Below are 18,665 nucleotides of genomic sequence, written 5' to 3'. Positions count from 1 at the left end.
ATCGGCTGCGTATGAAGCAATTGCAACATACTCACAAAAATTAATCCCTGTTATTATTCCTGCCTCTTATGACCTGACAATCTATACAGTAAGCTAATATTTTCTCTTCTTTGGCAGGTGATGAGAAAGGTGAGAGGTAGATAAAACGAACACATTCACAATCTCTGACAAACAGTTGGCTTTAGAGCTAAGATACTACTGAAAAAGTACAAAAGGGTTACATTAAAAGAGATCACAGAGGGAAACAGTACAACACACAGAACTGATACATCAACAAAGAACTGAGAAATAAGAACCCTATAAGTCACAGGGCTGCCGTAGGCTGTCTTTTCTATGGAACTTTCTTTTCCCCCCCAAAGAGTCTGGCTATTTACTGGCAGGACAGTTTAGGAAAAATGGCTGTGGCATAAGTAATGAAACTTTAAATAATACCAGATTTCATAACCTAGTAAAACATTACCAGTGACTAACTATTATAGAAAAAGATGCATCACGGGCATTACCTATAATTCCTCCAACATCGTACCAAATAGACAGCTTGTCAGCTTCAGCCTCCTTCCATCCAAAGTTGTTACTCAGATAAAAAGGCAACCAGAAGAAGAAGGAGTAATTGACTAACTTCAAGCAGGCATAGGCCAGTGAGTACTGCAAGGAAAACATTCAACTATTAATAAGGAACGAACAGCAGAGCGTGACCCCAGCTTTTAAGGTAATTAAACAGCAAAACAAAATAGAGGCGTTTGGGACGAACAGTACGTAGTACCTGATTATAAAATTAAACATTTCTACAAATTCCCATTTGCCACACTTTACCTAGTCTCCCTCTTCTCTTTATCCGCATTAGCTTACAGAAAGGCATGTACAGCAGGCCTTTGGAATAGAAAACACACTTGACCATTTCCTAATTGCCTCCAGTTTCTTCTCCTTTCAGTTCTCTGGTAGAAGCAAACCAGTGTTTTGAACCTATAAGGCAGGGCACATACTCCTATTTCTTTATTTAGACAGAGACGAAAGATGTTCATGCCACTAGCTAGCATTAACCATAAGCAAATAAATCCAGTAAACATCACAGCTTTTATTGTAAGCAGCCAAACTATTTTGGTTCTTCTATTGCCTGCAAAGTTAATCTTATGAATGATGGAGAACAACACGAATCAACTATAGTTTCAAGATCTAAGAAAAGCATCAACATTAAAACTACGTTTACGTTATAGTTCCTTCAAGCTTCACATTCCCACACCCAGTGGAAAAGCAAAGAGTATCTTTGGTGATTCAGAAATGAAAGAAGGTGAATGTCCTGGGCCTTGTGGTTCTGCTTTGAGGAATAAAAGTTGCAGCTGCCTTAAGACAGCACTGGCGCTAAGTCTCCTGTATTCAACACATTATTACCAGGACATCCTGACATTTGGCATCAAAGGAAAAAGGGGGAGGAACAGAGAGACTGACTTCAAAGGGGGTCTGGCTAGTATGTTCTTTTCCCTGGAGCTGCTGTTATTCCCTAGGTATCACTTGCTTTAAAACAGCTTCGCTGGCCGGGCAATATCCACCCCCCAGAGAGCCAAGTCCCAATCATGAGTGCATTTTGTCCAGACAGCCTGTTACAAAGACAAAGGAATTAAATTAACTAGGTTTCCATTACGTCCCTGCCTATGTCAGTGAACAATAGCTTGCGAAATACCAAGGAAGAGCAACAGATTCCAGATTCAGTCACAACAAATTTAAGTTCTGTCTCAGACATTAAACTGTTACCAGCAGAATATTTTAATAACTAGTTTAAAAACAAAACAAAACTAATCATTAGCATAAGAAGAGGCCGAAAGGAACTTGCATTTCGCTTGCACTATACATCATCTTTTGGTTGAAGAGTCATGGGAACTTACATTTTTAACTCCTACTTAACTATCTGTTTGCAAATGGCAGCTCTCTTAGTTGGCTTGGGAGCATAGGCAGAAGGAACTGAAAAGTACCAGATATGACAATCTGCAGACTCTGAATCTAGCTCAGGGGTTACATTCAGAAAGCACCACCATTGAACAAGAAACAAAGACAAGTACATGTTCATGATACAATAACCCAATGACCCGGACCCCAGGGAAGATGGTATACTTTCTATTCATGGGAAGGGGAGCTGAGACACAGGACGGGCTGAGTGACTTACCCCAGGCCTCACAGAGAGTTAGTGGGTAAGCTGGAAACATAACCTAGGCCTCTTAACTTCCACTCCCGCGCTACAGCGCCCGAAACACCAAGACAGAAAAACTGCAGCAGAAGGGATTTAGTTTAGACGTTAGAAAGTTCTCCTGACTGTAAAGGTTGTGGAAACACTGGAATGCATTACCAAGAAATACTGTGGAGTATTCTGCTCTGGATCTTTTAATAAAAGGGCAAACATGGTTTCTTCCTAAAATATCAGCAAATAAGGCAGACTTAATGGCCCATTCAAAACCCCTCTTAGTTATAACTCTGTAATACTGCAACAGGCCAAAAAGTATATATTTAAAAATACCAACTTTGCCTTCTTACTGGAATACTATCACAGGGTCAGCAAACTGGGGCTCAAGGCCAAATCTGGCCATGCCCATTCATTCCATGTTGTCTAGTTTCTTTTGCTCTAGAGTTAAGTGGCAGACTGTACGGCCTTGCCAAAGCTGAAAATATTTACTATCTGGCTCTTCACAGACAAGGTCTGCTGGCCCCTGTGTTAGATATCAGATAAAATTTCAAGTGATGCCACTCTAAAAATAAGCTGAGGGGCACTATCCAATATTCCTCTGAACATATATTTCTAAAATAAAATACCAAAGAGAAGCTAAGTGCTTAAAATGAGTCCCAGAGTTCAGCTCCGGGCTACAGTATCTCACTGGCTATGGTAAGAGTTGAAAGCTCCTTACCGGTATAACTCCAGGAAGGCAACAAGCCTGGTGAAAGCTTATTGCCTTGACTTGGGTGACAGCACCGCCTTCTTGGACTGAATAATTAGGCTCATATTCATCTTCATTTTCAGCACCATTAATTAACGGCCTATGCGAGTCTTCTTCAAAATTTTCTTCCGCCTCAATACCTGGGAGACCTAAAACGATAATAAAAGCCACCATTTATAAAGCGCCTTCTCGGTGCTTGACACTGTGCTTTGCCATGTGCCAGTACTTACAGGGTCGGTATTATTTTTATTTCCATTTTATAGAAGAAGCAACAAGGTTCAGAGGCCAAGGTCAACTAAGGTCTATTAAGGTCATATAACAAACCCAGGACTCTAATTCTACTTTATCTGGCTTCAAATCAATACTTTTTCAACTAAATCACACTATCTCTCCTATATACAAATAATAATAATAATTACATACTATTAAATGGGCATGTCTCTTTAATACTCAAAAGCCAGAATTGTACATCTATTTGTTTCTGTGGTTTCGCTGGTACATATTCTACATGTAACCACAGATAAGTATCACACTAAATTACTTTTATGAAAAAGGAAATCAGTCTTAAGAAGTGAAATTAGAAACACATCCATGCTAGGGGCGGCCGGATGGCTCAGTTGGTTAGAGCAGAGCTTTCAACAACAAGGTTGCTGGTTCAATTCCCACATGGAAAGGTGGGCTGTGCCCCCTGCAACTAAAGATTGAAAAAAGCGATTGGACTTGGAGCTGAGCTGCGCCCTCCACAGCTAGATTGAAGGACAGCAACTTGGAGCTGATGGGCCCTGGAGAAATATACCGTTCCCTAATATGCCCCAATAAAAAACTTAAAAAAAAACACACGAAAGAAACACATCCATGCTAATTTTTAACCAGTGTCTCTATTATAAAACTCATGTGCAAATGTTAAGTTTTCCCTGAATCTATAAAAGGTGAGCCTCACTCCCTCAAACAAGTGTAGCTGTGTCAGGCTTAGCCGGACACGGAACATAAACAGCAATCCTGCTCCTTAATTCACTGAAAAGAACTCCTAGTTCTCCCAGGAAAAAAGACACTGACAATCCTGGCCTCAGATTTCTCTTCGCCCATTAATAGTAAGACGTTCTGAACAGAAGCAACAGGTTGTCCTCACCAATTTCCTCTGGTGACACCAGGAGTCCAAAGAAGATGACGACGCCACCAGCAAACTGCACAGCCGCCGTCACCAGAAAGGCATACTGGAGGAGAGACGGAAGGTGCTTCTTACACATCTGGGATGTTCGTGAGAGGCACATGTGGGGTTGGGTGAGGGAAGGGGCGGGAGGACTGGGAGACCAGGAAGAGAATGAGAGCCGAGTGCTTAGTCTCTGCCAGGACTGAGCTGGGTTTCCTCATGAACTTTTCCATGAGGCTGAGAGGGTAATAAAGGTCCCCTGCACACTGAGTGGTACTATAATGATTGTGAAATCAGGACTAGCTCCAAAATCTTTCTTTACACCCACAGCCTCCCATAAGACACAGTATCTGCCCCTCGAAGAGATCCTACCCAGTTGAGGGGATCAAACAATGAACAAAACAATAACAGGCAGCATGTAGCTGAATGAATGAGAAGGCCCAGTCTTAGTAAGAGCCGCGTATAGGAATTCAGAAGAAGGAAACAGCTAAAGAAGCTGAAGTAGCTACACTTCAAAGCTGAAAGCAGCTTCAAGGAAGAGCTGACCATCAAAGTACTGACCATCTTTCCAGCAAAGGCACAGGTGGGAATGAGGCAGCAGGGAATGTAACACTTGGACAGGTGATACCAAGATGAAAGGCTGAAACGCCAGGCTGCAGAGCTGAGTTTTATGTAACAGACTATGGGGCCTGATGTGGATCATCTAAATTTTTAAACAAGTCAGTGACAAAATCAGTGTTTTCTGAAAACAAACCTGAGAGCATCACATCGGGTGAACCGAAATTCCCATCTGAACCAATCAGCACAACCCAGATATGAAGCTAAGACGCCTACAACGAAGGTGACTGTGACAAAGGAAGGACTTCTCATCGACCCTAACTCGACTAAAACTCCTCAGAGAGCTGTTTAAAACTTCATCTACTTTTTTAAACTGACCTACTTTTAATTATTTAGGTTTCTGAAGAGGCAACACATTCACATAACTCAAGCAACACAAAGTAGAGGTAGAGTAAAAATTCTCCCTCCCACCCCTTCTCCTGTCCAGTCAACCCTCATTTTCCCGACGTGAAGCCATTGTTATTTCATCTTTACTTTCCAGAGATTGCTCTGGAAACATACAGGCCAATACAAATATATACTCTTTCCTTCTCCACTGTACACGAATGGCAGCAGTCAACACACACCACTGTACATCCTTCTTTCTTCACTTTATACCACTGAGCTCTTTCCCTGTCAGGACAGAGAGAGCTGCCCAATTCTACTCCACAGCTGCACACATACCACTGAATAAGCAGGTGTGTCATAGCTTAACTACGTCCCTTTGGGTTGACATTTGTCGACGTTTTGCTGTGACAAACAATGCTGAAATAACCTCGCAGACACATCACTCTGTGCGGGTTGAAGTATGTTCACCTGTAGGATTAATCCCTGGAGGCGGAACTGCCCTGGCTGAGCCGTCATGATTTTGACAGGCGGTCTCATACTGACGCCAAGAGGGCCATTTACTTTCCCAACTGCAGATGCCTATTGCTTCATAAACACGTTATCAAACTTCTGGATTTTTACGCATCTAATGAATATGCAGTGTAGCTTCTTTTTTGCAGTGTAGTTTTAATTTGCATTTCTTCTCTGACTAACACCTAAGCTCCACAAGGGCAGCGATTTTTGTCCCTTTGGACCAGTGTCTATTCTCTACGCCTAGGGGTACATAGAAAAGCTTAGTAAATATAAATGGAATGAATGAAGTTAAGAGTGAAGTACACACCTGAAATCTATGTAATTTTACTAACAATTGTCACCCCAATAAATTAAATAAAAGAACACAGGTTAAAAAAAAAAAAGAAACAAAAAGAGTGAAGTGGAATTTCTTTTCACGTTTACAAGCCATTTCTATTTTCTTTTCATCAGCTACCCGTTCAAATCCTTTATCTTCTTCTGTGTTTTTGGTCTTTTTCTTATCAATTTGTGGGCACTCTTTATATATTAGGAAGATCAGCTCTTTATCTGTAACACAAGTTGCAAACATTTTTTCCCAGTTGATGATTTATCTTTCGACTTGGGTGTTTTTCCAGGAATAATGTTTCTATGTGTTTGAATTTATCAAAAGTTTGCTTACTTTTAACACAAGCTTTGCCCTACCCAGACACAGCTCAAGTTGGTTTTAAATGGCCACAGTATTATTTCCTAAATATATTATTTCCTAAATATAAATATATAAATTTATTTATTCATTCATTCATTTATATACTTGAGATCCATTCATTCATTCATTCATTCATTCATTCACATTCATTCACATACTTGAGATAAAGCTAGAAAGAAATACCTACCTCATAACCATACTGCAGGACAGAAGAAGCTAGGCATGCTCCCAAAATATTGCCCACGGAAGCGCAGGCACTCCAGAGACCAAAAACAACTCCTCGTCTAAGGTGGAGAACAAAAGACAATCGAATCAGAAAAGGTTCCATTTGCAGTTCAATACAAAATGGCCAAAACAATGAAGGATCACATTACAAAGAAGCAACATTCCATTTTAAGATTCTTTAAGTACACCCAAACTGGCATTACATCAGCTCTTTTCTAAGATTTTATTCTACTAAAGTTTCATTTGGGGCTCATCAAAAGACACTATTAAGAGAATGTAAAAGGACAAGCCACAGATTGGGAGAAAACATCTGCATATCACTTATCTGATAAAAAGACTTGTATCTGGAATACAGAGACTCTCAAAACTTAGTAATATGAATACAGACAATGCAATTAAATGTTAAAAAGTGTGATTCTACAATCATCTCAAAATAAAACGAGGCTTAACATCAAGAAAAGAGGCTCAACTTCATCAGACATTAGGGAAATGCAATTAAAACCACAACGAGGATCCCGACACAGCTACTAGAATAGATAAAATCAGAAAGGACGAGGGCATACCAAGTGTTGGCAAAGACATACAGCAGCTAGCACCTTACACTGTGCTGGTGGGAATGGAAAATGGCACCACCACTTGGAAGAGATGGCCAGTTTCTTAAAAAGATAAACACACACCTACCACATGACCCAGCCATTCTACTCCAAGGTATTTGTCCAAGGGAAATAAATGAAAGCACATGTCCATACAAGGATTTGTACACAAATGTTCACAGTAGCTTTACCTGTAATAGCCCCCACATTGGAAACCCAAATGTTCGTCAACAGGTGAACAGATCAATAAACTGTGGTACAATGGATTAGTAGTCAGCTATAAAAAGGAATGAACTATCGATACATAACATGAATCTGAAATTAATTATGCTGAGTGAAAGAAGACAAACAAGAAAGAGTACATACTGTATGATTCCATTTATGTCAAATTTTAGGAAATTCTCATTAATCTACAGTGACAGAAAGCAGATCAGTAGTTGCCTGGAGATGGCAATGGGAGGGAGGGGGGTGGTGTTGGGAGGGGTGGGGATAGGAATTACCAAGTGGCACAGGAAACTTTTGGGGGTGATGGATATATCCATTATCTTAACTGTGGTGATGGTTTTATGGGTGGATGCATGCCCAAACCTATCAAACGGTACATTGTAAACATGTGCAGCTTATTGTGTATCTCAATAAAGCCACTAAAAAAAAAAAAAATGGACGGGTAGAGGGGCCAGCCTGGTGGCTCAGGTGGTTGGAGTGCTGTGCTCCTAGCACCTAGGTTGCTGGTTCGATTCCCACATGGGCCAGTGAGCTGCGCCCTCTAAAGCTAAGATTGTGAATAACGGCTCTCCCTAGAGCTGGGCTGCTGTGAGTAGCTGGATATAGGCGTGAGCTGCTGCAGGCTGCTGAGTACTGCTGTGGGCTACCGCGTGCTGTTAGGAGCGGCCGGCAGCCCACGTGAGCAGCCAAGCGACGACCAACTGCCTCAGCAGAGGGGTAGCGCAAGGCTCCTAATACCAGCGTGGGCCAGGGAGCTGTGTTCCACACAACTAGACTGAGAAACAACGGCTTGAACCGGAGTGGGGAGTGGCGGTGGGAGGCGGAAGAAGGGAGGGAAAAAAATGGATGGATAGACAAGTCTGATGGAAGGGATACTAGCATTTACAACAGTCCTAGAGAAAATGATTAGTCCTGAACACAGGCAATGGCCGTAGGGCTGGTGGAAGAAAAATGGGTTAAAAAAAGATAATTGGGCCGGCCCGGTGGCGCAGGCGGTTGGAGCTCCATGATCCTAACTCTGAAGGCTGCTGGTCCGATTCCCACAAGGGTTGCCAGTTCAACTCCTCGAGTCCCGCAAGGGATGGTGGGCTGTGCCCCCTGCAACTAGTAACGACAACTGGACCTGGAGCTGAGCTGCGCCCTCCACAACTAAGACTGAAAGGACAACTTGAAGCTGAATGGCACCCTCCACAACTAAGATTGAAAGGACAACAACTTGACTTGGAAAAAAGGCCTGGAAATACACACTGTTCCCCAATAAAGTCCTGTTCCCTTCCCCAATAAAAAAAAAAAGGGGGATAATTGTTTTTAAGTTCAAACTTGTATTTTATCTATTTGATACATACTAATAACACAGTGTTAGATCTAGGTTTTCTAGCTCTTGAAACATTTTTATAACCTCCTCAAGACAGAGGGCTGCTACTTCCAGCTGTGTGATCTCACGCAAGTCACAGCTAAGAAAGGCTCAGTGTTCTCCACTGGGAAAAGCTATGCTCCTTGGAGGTTTGAGTGCAGTGACATACATGAAAACGCTTGGTGCTACACAAGTGTTTGGTGCTACCTAGCCTCAATTTGTTTCAACACACTCTGACCCTGACAACCAGGAGAAGGGGCATCACTCATCCAAGGTAACAGCTTTTTGGGACCACGATCCTCAGTAGATCATTTAATTCCCCTGGGCCCCAACTTTTTTCACCTGGTGAACAAATGATTTAAACGAAGTAATCTCAATGTCCCTCCCCAGGGCTAAAATGCCCCAATCCTCTAAAATACACAAAATCTACCTAGAGAGTCCTGGAGGAAAAGGTCAGAAGGCCAGGCTCTGAAAATCACTTGCTGGCCAAAGACGGGCTTTTAGAATAAACTGGCTGAAAATAACTGTGATTTTCAATTGTCATAGTTTCATCGGTACTTTGTAGTTTATTGTTATGTTTCAGAAGAAAAGTAACTGTGTCTCAAGCAGTACATGATTAATTTTACTTATTAATGTTATATGATTAAAAACAAACTGCCTTACTTTCAGAAGGAATCCATAATGGCTTTCTGGAATTTTTTTTCTTTGTAACTGATCCACAGAAATAACAAAGTGGTCAGCCTGCCCAGTCACTGTTATCAAATACCCAAGGTCATTCAATTTATAAAAGCTCAGATAAGAATTATCTCAAAACGATACATGTCAAAGTAATTATCTTTAAGTGCTAGGATTTCAGGTGGTTTTGCCTTTATTTTTCTTTGCTCATTTATATCACCAGGTTTGTATACAGTAAACAAGTAGCCTTTGTATAATTTTCAAAAATCATGAATGGAAAAAAATTACCTTAAAAAAAAATCTTAGTAAAAATAAACAGCACACGAGAGATGGCATCACCTACACCAAAAAAAAATACAACGACAACAAAAAAACCCCGAAAAGTATCATAGGAGAACTGACGGCTCTTAAAATCAATTCTGTTAAACCAGTGATGCTAGAGTTAGAATGAAATAGAAGTCACTAGCACACTGAAATATAATCAGAGCACTCTCATTAAGTGGTGCTTATTATAACCGCAAGACGTTTTATAGGTGAACTTTCACAACATTACCGACCATTAGCCAGCAAGTGTCATTACTCCCCATTGTGAAACTGGGGAAGCTGGAAAACCCAGAGGAGTCAGAGCATGCAATGATCACCGTGCTGGGTAGACAACGTCTGGTGGGCAACACACTGGCCACAATAAAAATGAGCTGTCGATGAAATGTATGTGTATCTCACAACACATAAATATTTACGAAAAAGAATAGAAATCCAAATTAACACTATTCCTCAAATGGGAGTATCACAATGATAAACAACAAAGCCCAGTTCTTTCCATCCTGCAAATTAAACATGGCGCTTCTTCCTGGTGGCCGAAAAGATACTTTAGCACGTGCCTATCCTCCACCTTGGCCTCACCACACACACAAACTGAAATGCAACCTAATGATGACTGAAAGGTTTGGGGGAGACAATGTCCAATTTAACTAAGGCCCCAAGCGTGGCATTCTTCACCTGCAGCTCATTAGAGCCTTTGTTATGCGACCTTCGGCAAGTCCCATGGACCCCTTGTGGTCTCAGTTTCCGTATCTTTACTGTAAGAATGTTAAACACATCTTTGAGTCTCAAAAAAGGGGAAGGGAGACAAAACCCACACAGGAAGATGCACGATGGGATGGAACGTGAGGTATTTACGTTCTCTAAGGAGAAGAGCAAAGAGAAAACTGAGACGCGCTGCCTTCCCCACACTCAACCCTGACCATGGTCAGGAGAGTGTTACGAACGTGCTGCATTGGGCTAGATCATCACCACGGTCCACACCATGGCCAATGGACTTGAACACGAAACCTCTCCCTGAACCAGTCTCACTTTCTAAAATAGAGGGAGGGTGTGGGTACTGTTGAAGGGATCAAGTTAGCTGACAAGTCACCTGTTAAACCTACTTAAAAAGAGAAGTTAGAGGAAGGAAGCAGCATACCCGGCTTTCCCAAACCAGTTGCCCATGACAGCGACCACACAGGGCCAACCCGTGGACTGCAGCAGGCCGTTCACTATCCACAGGCAGCAGTACAGCCACTTGTTGTAGAAATGCAGCCATTCTGTGACCGTGCCAAAGACAAACACCTTAGAGAAGGAAAGAAAAGGGGACATGTGACATCCACATGGACACAGTACACGCAACCGACCGCCACGCACACTTCTGCTTCTGCGTGAAGAGGTGACAGGAAGGGGACGTGCAATGTCTAGGCCTGAGACACGTGTGGCTGACTCTTCAGATGCCTCTACTCAGAGCAGCCCTGAGTGACTGAGGCCCCACTCAATCCCCCCAGCCAAAGAGGCAAAGACATCAAACTGCATAAAACTCATTCATGATCACCGATTTCATTTCTTAGCTACAGCTGACCCATGAACGACACCGGGGACTAAGGGTGCTGACCCCCACACAGTAAAAAATCCACGTGTAACTTCTGACTCCCCCAAAACTTAACTACTCATAGCCGGCTGCTGACCGGAACTCTTACCAATACCATAAAGTCGATTAACACATATTTTGCATGTTATATGTATTATATACTGTATTCTTACAACGAAGTTAGAGAAAAGAAAACCTTATTAAGAAAGTCATAAGGAAGAGAAAATATATTTACAGAATTTACTGAAAACACTCCGTGTGTAAGTGGATCTGCGCACACCCATCCCGTGTTGTTCAAGGGCCACCTGTATTTACTTCCATTTCCTCTTCCTCGGGCCTACGTGTGTGCAGCACGGTGTGGGCACTGAGTTCATGTGGGTAATTTCAGTTGGAACAGTGCCCGGCACGTGGTGGGGACGGGAAGCGCCAGCCATCACTGTCACTGCAGCTACCAAGTGAATCAGAGCAATTGGGGGTCGGCTCAGTAACTTAGTAGCATTCATGTGACGGCTTTTTTCTGGGACTGTTGCCGGAGTGGACATTTTATTTGTAGTTGAAGTCTCTTTTGGGGATATCTGGCATGGGTTTGTGTAATACTGTATGATTCCAGTTACGTGACATTCTGGAATAAGCAAAGCTGTAAGGACAGAAAAACGGTCAGTGGTTGCCAGAGGCTGGGGGAAGACAGGTGTTCGTTATATACAACTGCACGCATTTGTCAAAATTCAGAACTATATGCTAAAACAGGTGAGTTTATGTATATACTCAAATTTTCCCAAAAATATTTTTTAAAAATATATTTTAAAACAGGTTTAAAAATAGTATGTATACAGGGGTGGGTGGGCAGCTTGTGAATAAATGAAGTGCTTCAGTCTCTAAAATTTCAATGAAAAGAAACACTTTTCCCTGTACACAAATGGCAAACATTGAAAAAAAGTAATAAAACAGAGCCTAAACTCCACGCTTGCGTTCAATCAACAAACATTCCTCGCTAGACCCACGTCAGTGAATAAAGACTCAGCTATGGCTCTCGCCCTGTCTAGCACTCACGGTGCCTCGGCTCTGTCCCTAACGCCTGCCACACAGCAGCTCACTCAGCCTCACCACACACAGCCCAGGAGGAGGGATTCAAAGGATTAAGCTGACGCACAGAGAAATCACAGTTAGGAACTTGCAGCGCAGGGACTGACACCCAGGCAGCGCAGGCTCGGGATGTCTGTGATCCTCACCCCTGTGCTTCCCGCCTGCTAGGGAAGCCACACTGGCACAGACATAAAGAGGCAAGCGGCAGGCAACATACGTGTCCTCAAGGAAATGCAGGCATGGAGCTCAGAAGAGGGAATGAGGACTTCCAGGTGGGGGTCAGTAAAGAAAGGCATTAAGAAGGAAGTGTCATCAGCCAGGGACCTGAAGGAGACATTGAGTGAGACTATGGAGAGCTGACAAAAGGGGACATCCGAGGCAGGCAGAACAGCAGGAACAGTGGTGAGGTAGAAAGGAACCGGGTGTGTTACACCCACGGAAAGTAGTTTCGTTTGGCCAAGCAGAGCGGTGAAGCACAGTGGCACATGTGACTGTAAAGGTGGCAGGGCCCGGGTTCTAGAGAGCACTAAATGCCATGCTACTGATGCTTTGACTTTGTTGGTGACTGAGAATCAAGGAAGGTGTGATCCAAACTGTGCTTTAAAAAGACTCCCCCAGTGGAAGAGACAGACAAGGGACTCAAACACTGAAGATTACTTTTACTATTCTCTTCTACATACAGAAGTAGGGGGATTCCTTGGATTCTAAAATACCTGACAACAACAATTACAATAATAATAATTTTTTTAAAACTTTCAAACTTACCACTAATGCAGAAGAGCACATGCCAAAAGACAGAACCCATCGTAAATTAAGCCGATCCCCAACAATTCCGCTGATGAAAAGGCCCTAAAACCAAAACATTTTATTTTATTTTATTTTATTTTAATTTTCTAGCTCTGAATACCACTACAAAGCCCGTCAGGCAAACAATACACTGCAGTTATTTAAAATTAAATCTCATCCTCATGACTCGGCTAGCTGTCTATGTCAGTTTCACCAACGTTTCATGAAATGACATGGGCTTCTGCACACCACACTGTGAACACCTTGTGGTTCAGTGCATCTTATGTCCTACTTGATCCCCTAACTGCCAAAAGGGAGACTGAAAAAAAGGAGGGGGAAAAAAAAAAGCACGAATCATTTCCATAAAGCAAGTACAGGGTCAGCCCGGTGGCTCAGGTGGTTAGAACTCCATGCTCCTAACTCCGAAGGCTGCCGGTTGGAGTCCCACATGGGTCAGTGGGCTCTCAACCACAAGATTGCAGGTTCGACTCCCGCAAGGGATGGTGGGCTGTGCCCCCTGCAACTAGAAACGGCAACTGGACCTGGAGCTGAGCTGCGCCCTCCACAACTAAGACTGAAAGGACAGCAACTTGAAGCTGAACGGCACCCTCCACAACTAAGACTGAAAGGACAACTTGACTTGGAAAAAAGGTCTGGAAGTACACACTGTTCCCCAATAAAAAAAAGTCCTGCTCCCCTTCCCCAATAAAAAATAAATACATAAATAAAAATAAATAAATAAAGCAAGTACACAAACACATTTCACTTTTTAGAACAGACGTTCGAACTCCTAAACATCGCTTATTTGCTTTCCCAAAGGGAGTCCTCTTGCCATTTGCCTTCTGATAAGATGTGTCACAGCAGGTCATCACGACACAGCTCTGCAGCACAGCTGCCGCCTGCTGACCTGGACCCTTGCGTGTCATGACATCACAAGCAAGGAGAGTAGGGAGGCAGAGACAGTAATGAGTTAAACCGAGGTCCAAACATCTGCCCTCTGCTCTCCTCCCACTCAGTGGCAGGATCACGACAGCAAGGCGACTAAAGAGCTAAGGCAACACACTTTAGGTTTCTTCCATAAATATGTAAAATGAGTAAATGTCTTGACTGAAAAAAACCTCAATTCAGATACAAGTATTTCTAATAAATTGACTGTCTATATTGGAGAAAATTTAGATGGTAAATGTCACAACAAATGTTTCTCCCTCATCGACAAGTTTTCATGACCTCAAAAGAGGCACCTGTAAACATTAGAGAAGATTCTGTGTGCTACAGCTGCCACTCACGTGGTCCTACGCTACATACAATAAAGGGGGTGAAGAAAATCTCTCAGTTATGTTTCACTTTAGGGAATCAATTTATTCTGTGTTGCTCCAAATGCCTGCACAATACCCGGAAGTAAAAGAAGGAAATGCAGCTCAATACTAAGAACTAGGATCACTGACTTTTCATGGCACTTATCTTTTACCCCCTAAACCTATGAACCCTGTAGACAGGTATTATCATACAGATAAGGAAACTAAATATCATAAAAAGGTTAAATGCCATTGAGAAACCAGGTTTGACACAGCTAGTTGATGGTGGTAGAATTGGTTTTTCCACCAGACTACACTGCTTCTGAAAATACTTCATAAAAGGCTCAAAAAGAAGTCTCGTTGGGGGCTGTCCCGGTGGCTCAGGCGGTTAGAGCTCCATGTTCCTAACTCCGAAGGCTGCTGGTTCAATTCCCACATGGGCCAGTGGGCTCTCAACCACAAGGTGCCCCTGCATCTAAGATTGAACACGGCACCTTGAGCTGAGCTGCCTCCCCAATGGCTGTTGGTTGGAGCGCATTCTCTCAACCACAAGGTTGCCAGTTCAATTCCTCGACTCCAGCAAGGGATGGTGGGCAGCGCCCCCTGCAACTAAGATTGAACATGGCACCTTGAGCTGAGCTGCCGCTGAGCTCCCGGATGGCTCAGATGGTTGGAGCACGTCCTCTCAACCACAAGGTTTCCGGTTCGACTCCCGCAAGGGATGGTGGGCTGTGCCCCCTGCAACTAGCAACGGCAACTGGACCTGGAGCTGAGCTGCACCCTCCACAACTAAGACTGAAAGGACAACAACCTGAAGCTGAACGGCACCCTCCACAACTAAGATTGAAAGGACAACAACTTGACTTGGGAAAAAAAGAAGTCCTGGAAGCACACATTGTTCCCCAATAAAGTCCTGTTCCCCTTCCCCAATAAAAAGGCTACAAGATGTAAGACCTGCTGCACACCTGTGTCCATAAACGTCCTCTTCGAAGAAAAGATATTCCAATAACTACCCAAATAAACTAATTTAGAGAGTACTTTTGGACTTTCGTCCAGGATTTCACATCACCTGGACATTCAAAATGAAAAGGCTTTTGAATAACTAGACACATTTTCAAGACAGGAAATAAGATGCTGGGGAGCAACACCACTGGCCCCACAGCTCTAACTCAGCCACCACCACAGACGTTCCCTACAGCCAGAGACTCTGGCTGCCCAATCCGAGAAGACCACCTCAAACAGCGTCGGCCCCTGCCGTCCCGGTAGGGTTCCCAGGGCACCACTCCCTGCTTCTCCTGCGCCCCACTGCCCCGTCCCTTGCCCATTCATCTTCCCTTCCTCTAAACACCAGAAGCCCCGTGGCTCAGTCTTCACACCTCTTCCCTATCCTCCCAACTCTCTTAATGATTTCATCCAGTCTCATAATTTAACAAATCTACATGTGAAGGACTCTGAAATTTGTACCTCCAGCCTGAGCCTCTACACACTGACCTCACTTACCCACTTCAGGTCTTTGTTCACACATCCCCTTCTGTGTAAAGTCTCCCCCAGCCATCCTAAATGACACCCCCCACCCAGAGCTGCCTATACCCCTTTCCTGCTTGATTTTTTCTCCACAGCACTTACCACCTTTAAACATACTCTATAATTTGCTTATTTATAGCATTTTGTTTCTGTTTGTCTCTCTTAGCTCCCACTCCAAGAATAGAAGCTTTATAAAGGTAGGGATTTTTCCTGTGATGAATTCCCACTGACTGCAAAAGTACCTGGCACGTGCTAGGTGCTCAGTGAATATTTGTCATTTGCATGGATGAACGAGGACACAAAACGTGAACTTCAGAATACTCAACTCTCCTTAGGCAGCAAATGCAAAATCTCTGACAAACGTCATCAAGTTTGGAGCCATTTCCTTTTACAGCTTTCCTCAACTCGAACCCTGGGAACTCTAAAACTCACCACGGCATAGGAGAAGAGGAAAATAGTATCCAGCGTCCCGAGGAAAAGCGTGGCTTCCTCCGCACTGGGAAACAGATGGTTGCTGCTCCAGACCTGCAGTAATGCAACAGCACGTCAGTCCCCGAACCACCTGAAGGAGTCCTGTATTTCTCAGAGCACTTTCACGTACAACCTCCACCCACTCTCACAGAAACCAGTGGTGGTGAAGAGTCCATCGGTACTTCGTACACAGGAAACACATACACACACACACACACACACACACACACACAGTCAAAATTGTCTGCATGATGCAGTAGTCCCCGCTTATCTCAGGTTTTGCCTTCCATGGGTTCAGTTACCTGTGGTCAACCGAGGTCCAAAATATTACAGTAATTTTTAAGAAAAACAGAGAAAGAGACGGAGAGTGAGAGGACAGAGAGAGACCACATTCACATAACTTTTATCACAGGATATTGTTATAATTGTTCTATTTTATAATTAGTTATTATTGTTAATCTGTTACTGTACTTAATTTACACACTAAACCTTACATAGGTAAGGATGTATAGGAAAAACACAGTATAGATATAGGGTTTGGCACTATCCGAGGTTTCAAGCATCCACTGGGGGTCTTAGCACGTACTCCCTGCAGATACGGGGAGGCTGCTGTACTAAACTGTTATTTGCTTTTTCCCTTTAACTTTTCCATTGATGGTACAAAAGCTGTACTGTACTATACTCACACCAAACTTACTATTAAGCACTGTATTCACTACTGCCACACTCACAGTACAAAAAGGGGGGGGCAATTCACTTAAGAATATCCTTGATGAAGCAGTAAAAATTATTAATTGTATTAAATCTGGCCCCTGAGTATCCTTATTTTTAATGTTCAGTGTGATGAAGTGGAAAATATGCATACAGCACCCTGCATACCAAAGTAAGATGGTTGTCCTGAGGAAAAGCACTTGTGTACTTGTGTGAGTTGCAAGCTGGAACGTCATTTTTACTTGAAAAAGTGACTGACAAACAACAGTTATTCAAATTTGGGTATGTAGCAGATATTTCCTCCAAAAAGAGTGAAATGAGCCTGTCACTTCAAGATTCATTCAAAGTACGAGATAGAAAAATGGATCCTAATGTAAGGGTATAAAAATTAATTAATACAGTTTCAGATTCCACATTTACAACTACCCTTTAAGGAATTGCCACTTGTCAAATTCTGGTGTAGTATCAAAGACAAATACCCACAATTAACTGAAAAGGCTATTAAAATACTTCTCCCTTTTCTACTGTGTATCTGTGAAAGTCAAACTTTCCTCATAGATTTGAAAGGATCATGTTGCAAGAGACTGAATTAAGAAGCAGACATGAAAATCCACTGTCTTCTATTAAGCCAGACATGAAGAGATCTGTAAGAATGTCAATCAAGGGCCGGCCGGATGGCTCAGGTGGTTTGAGCACAAGCTCTGAACAACAGGGTTGCCGGTTCGATTCCTACATGGGCCAGTGAGCTGCGTCCTCCACAACTAGATTGAAGGACAACGACTTGGAGCTGATGGGCCCTGGAGAAACACACTGTTCCTCAATATTCCCCAATAAAAAAAATTTTTTTTAAATATGTCAATCAATGCCATTCTCCTCATTTGGTATTTTTTTTGGTTTGAAAAAGTCATTTTTCATAAAATGTTATTCATGTTAACATGTTGTGGGTTTACTAAATTCATCCAAAACTAACTTTAAAACCAATGTATTTTTTCAATTTCTCAGGGTTTTTTTTCCTAAAACAGTCAGTATTTACAAATATAAACCCACAAAACCAAAAGCTCTTTGAGGTCCCCAGACCAAAAAGTTAGAGAACTGCTGGACTGAATGATTTTTGAGATGGCTGTTACAGAAAAAAATTTTGAAGTTAGCATATTAAAGAGAAAAATCACAACCAGCAGTTAAAAAAAAACGTGTATCTTTAACAAAAGTAAAGTTCCCAAATTACAATATATAAAGTATGACTATTGGGACTCACTTATGTGTGGCTTTTGGCATCAGCCTTTTACTTCACCAACACCTCACACACTGCTTTCATAATCAGTAAGAAAGCAGCTCAAACAACTAAGATCGGCCAATATTTCAGCGTGCCAACTGGGGCCCTACAGAGCTCCAGTGAGCTGTTTTGCCACATTTTCCCTCGAACCACAATATTTGATCCTTGATGCCCGCCAGGCTCAGAAGGACCCAGGACTGAGCCCTGCTGGGCACACACCAATGGGACCTAAAAACAGGGCCTCAAGCAGCTGATGCAAGTTTCAGGGTTTTCTTAGTCTTGTGAGAAGTCACCAAAACTCCCTGCACACGTGGCTTTCCCACAAACTGACCGACTGTC

General features: G+C 42.8%; 1 protein-coding gene across 10 annotated transcripts in view; it reads right to left on the bottom strand.

The window, feature by feature from the left end:
* The window catches only part of SLC37A3 (solute carrier family 37 member 3), a 93,731-nt gene that overhangs the window by 8,928 nt on the left and 66,138 nt on the right, over positions 1–18,665 (bottom strand). For all 10 annotated transcript variants that reach the window (XM_088799887.1, XM_088799884.1, XM_088799886.1 and 7 more), the window contains 7 exons: positions 16,304–16,396; positions 13,032–13,115; positions 10,749–10,894; positions 6,402–6,498; positions 4,051–4,135; positions 2,892–3,070; positions 504–645 (listed from right to left, as the gene is read on the bottom strand). In XM_088799887.1, the coding sequence (XP_088656013.1) occupies positions 504–645; positions 2,892–3,070; positions 4,051–4,135; positions 6,402–6,498; positions 10,749–10,894; positions 13,032–13,115; positions 16,304–16,396 (826 nt within the window). The remainder of the gene's footprint in view (positions 1–503; positions 646–2,891; positions 3,071–4,050; positions 4,136–6,401; positions 6,499–10,748; positions 10,895–13,031; positions 13,116–16,303; positions 16,397–18,665) is intronic.

Source organism: Rhinolophus sinicus, chromosome 8 (genome assembly GCF_057876585.1).
Source record: "Rhinolophus sinicus isolate RSI-liver-muscle chromosome 8, RSI-T2T, whole genome shotgun sequence".
NCBI lineage: Eukaryota > Metazoa > Chordata > Mammalia > Chiroptera > Rhinolophidae > Rhinolophus > Rhinolophus sinicus.
Note: the sequence above shows the minus strand (reverse complement) of the source record. Positions and strands in the feature narration are given on the sequence as shown.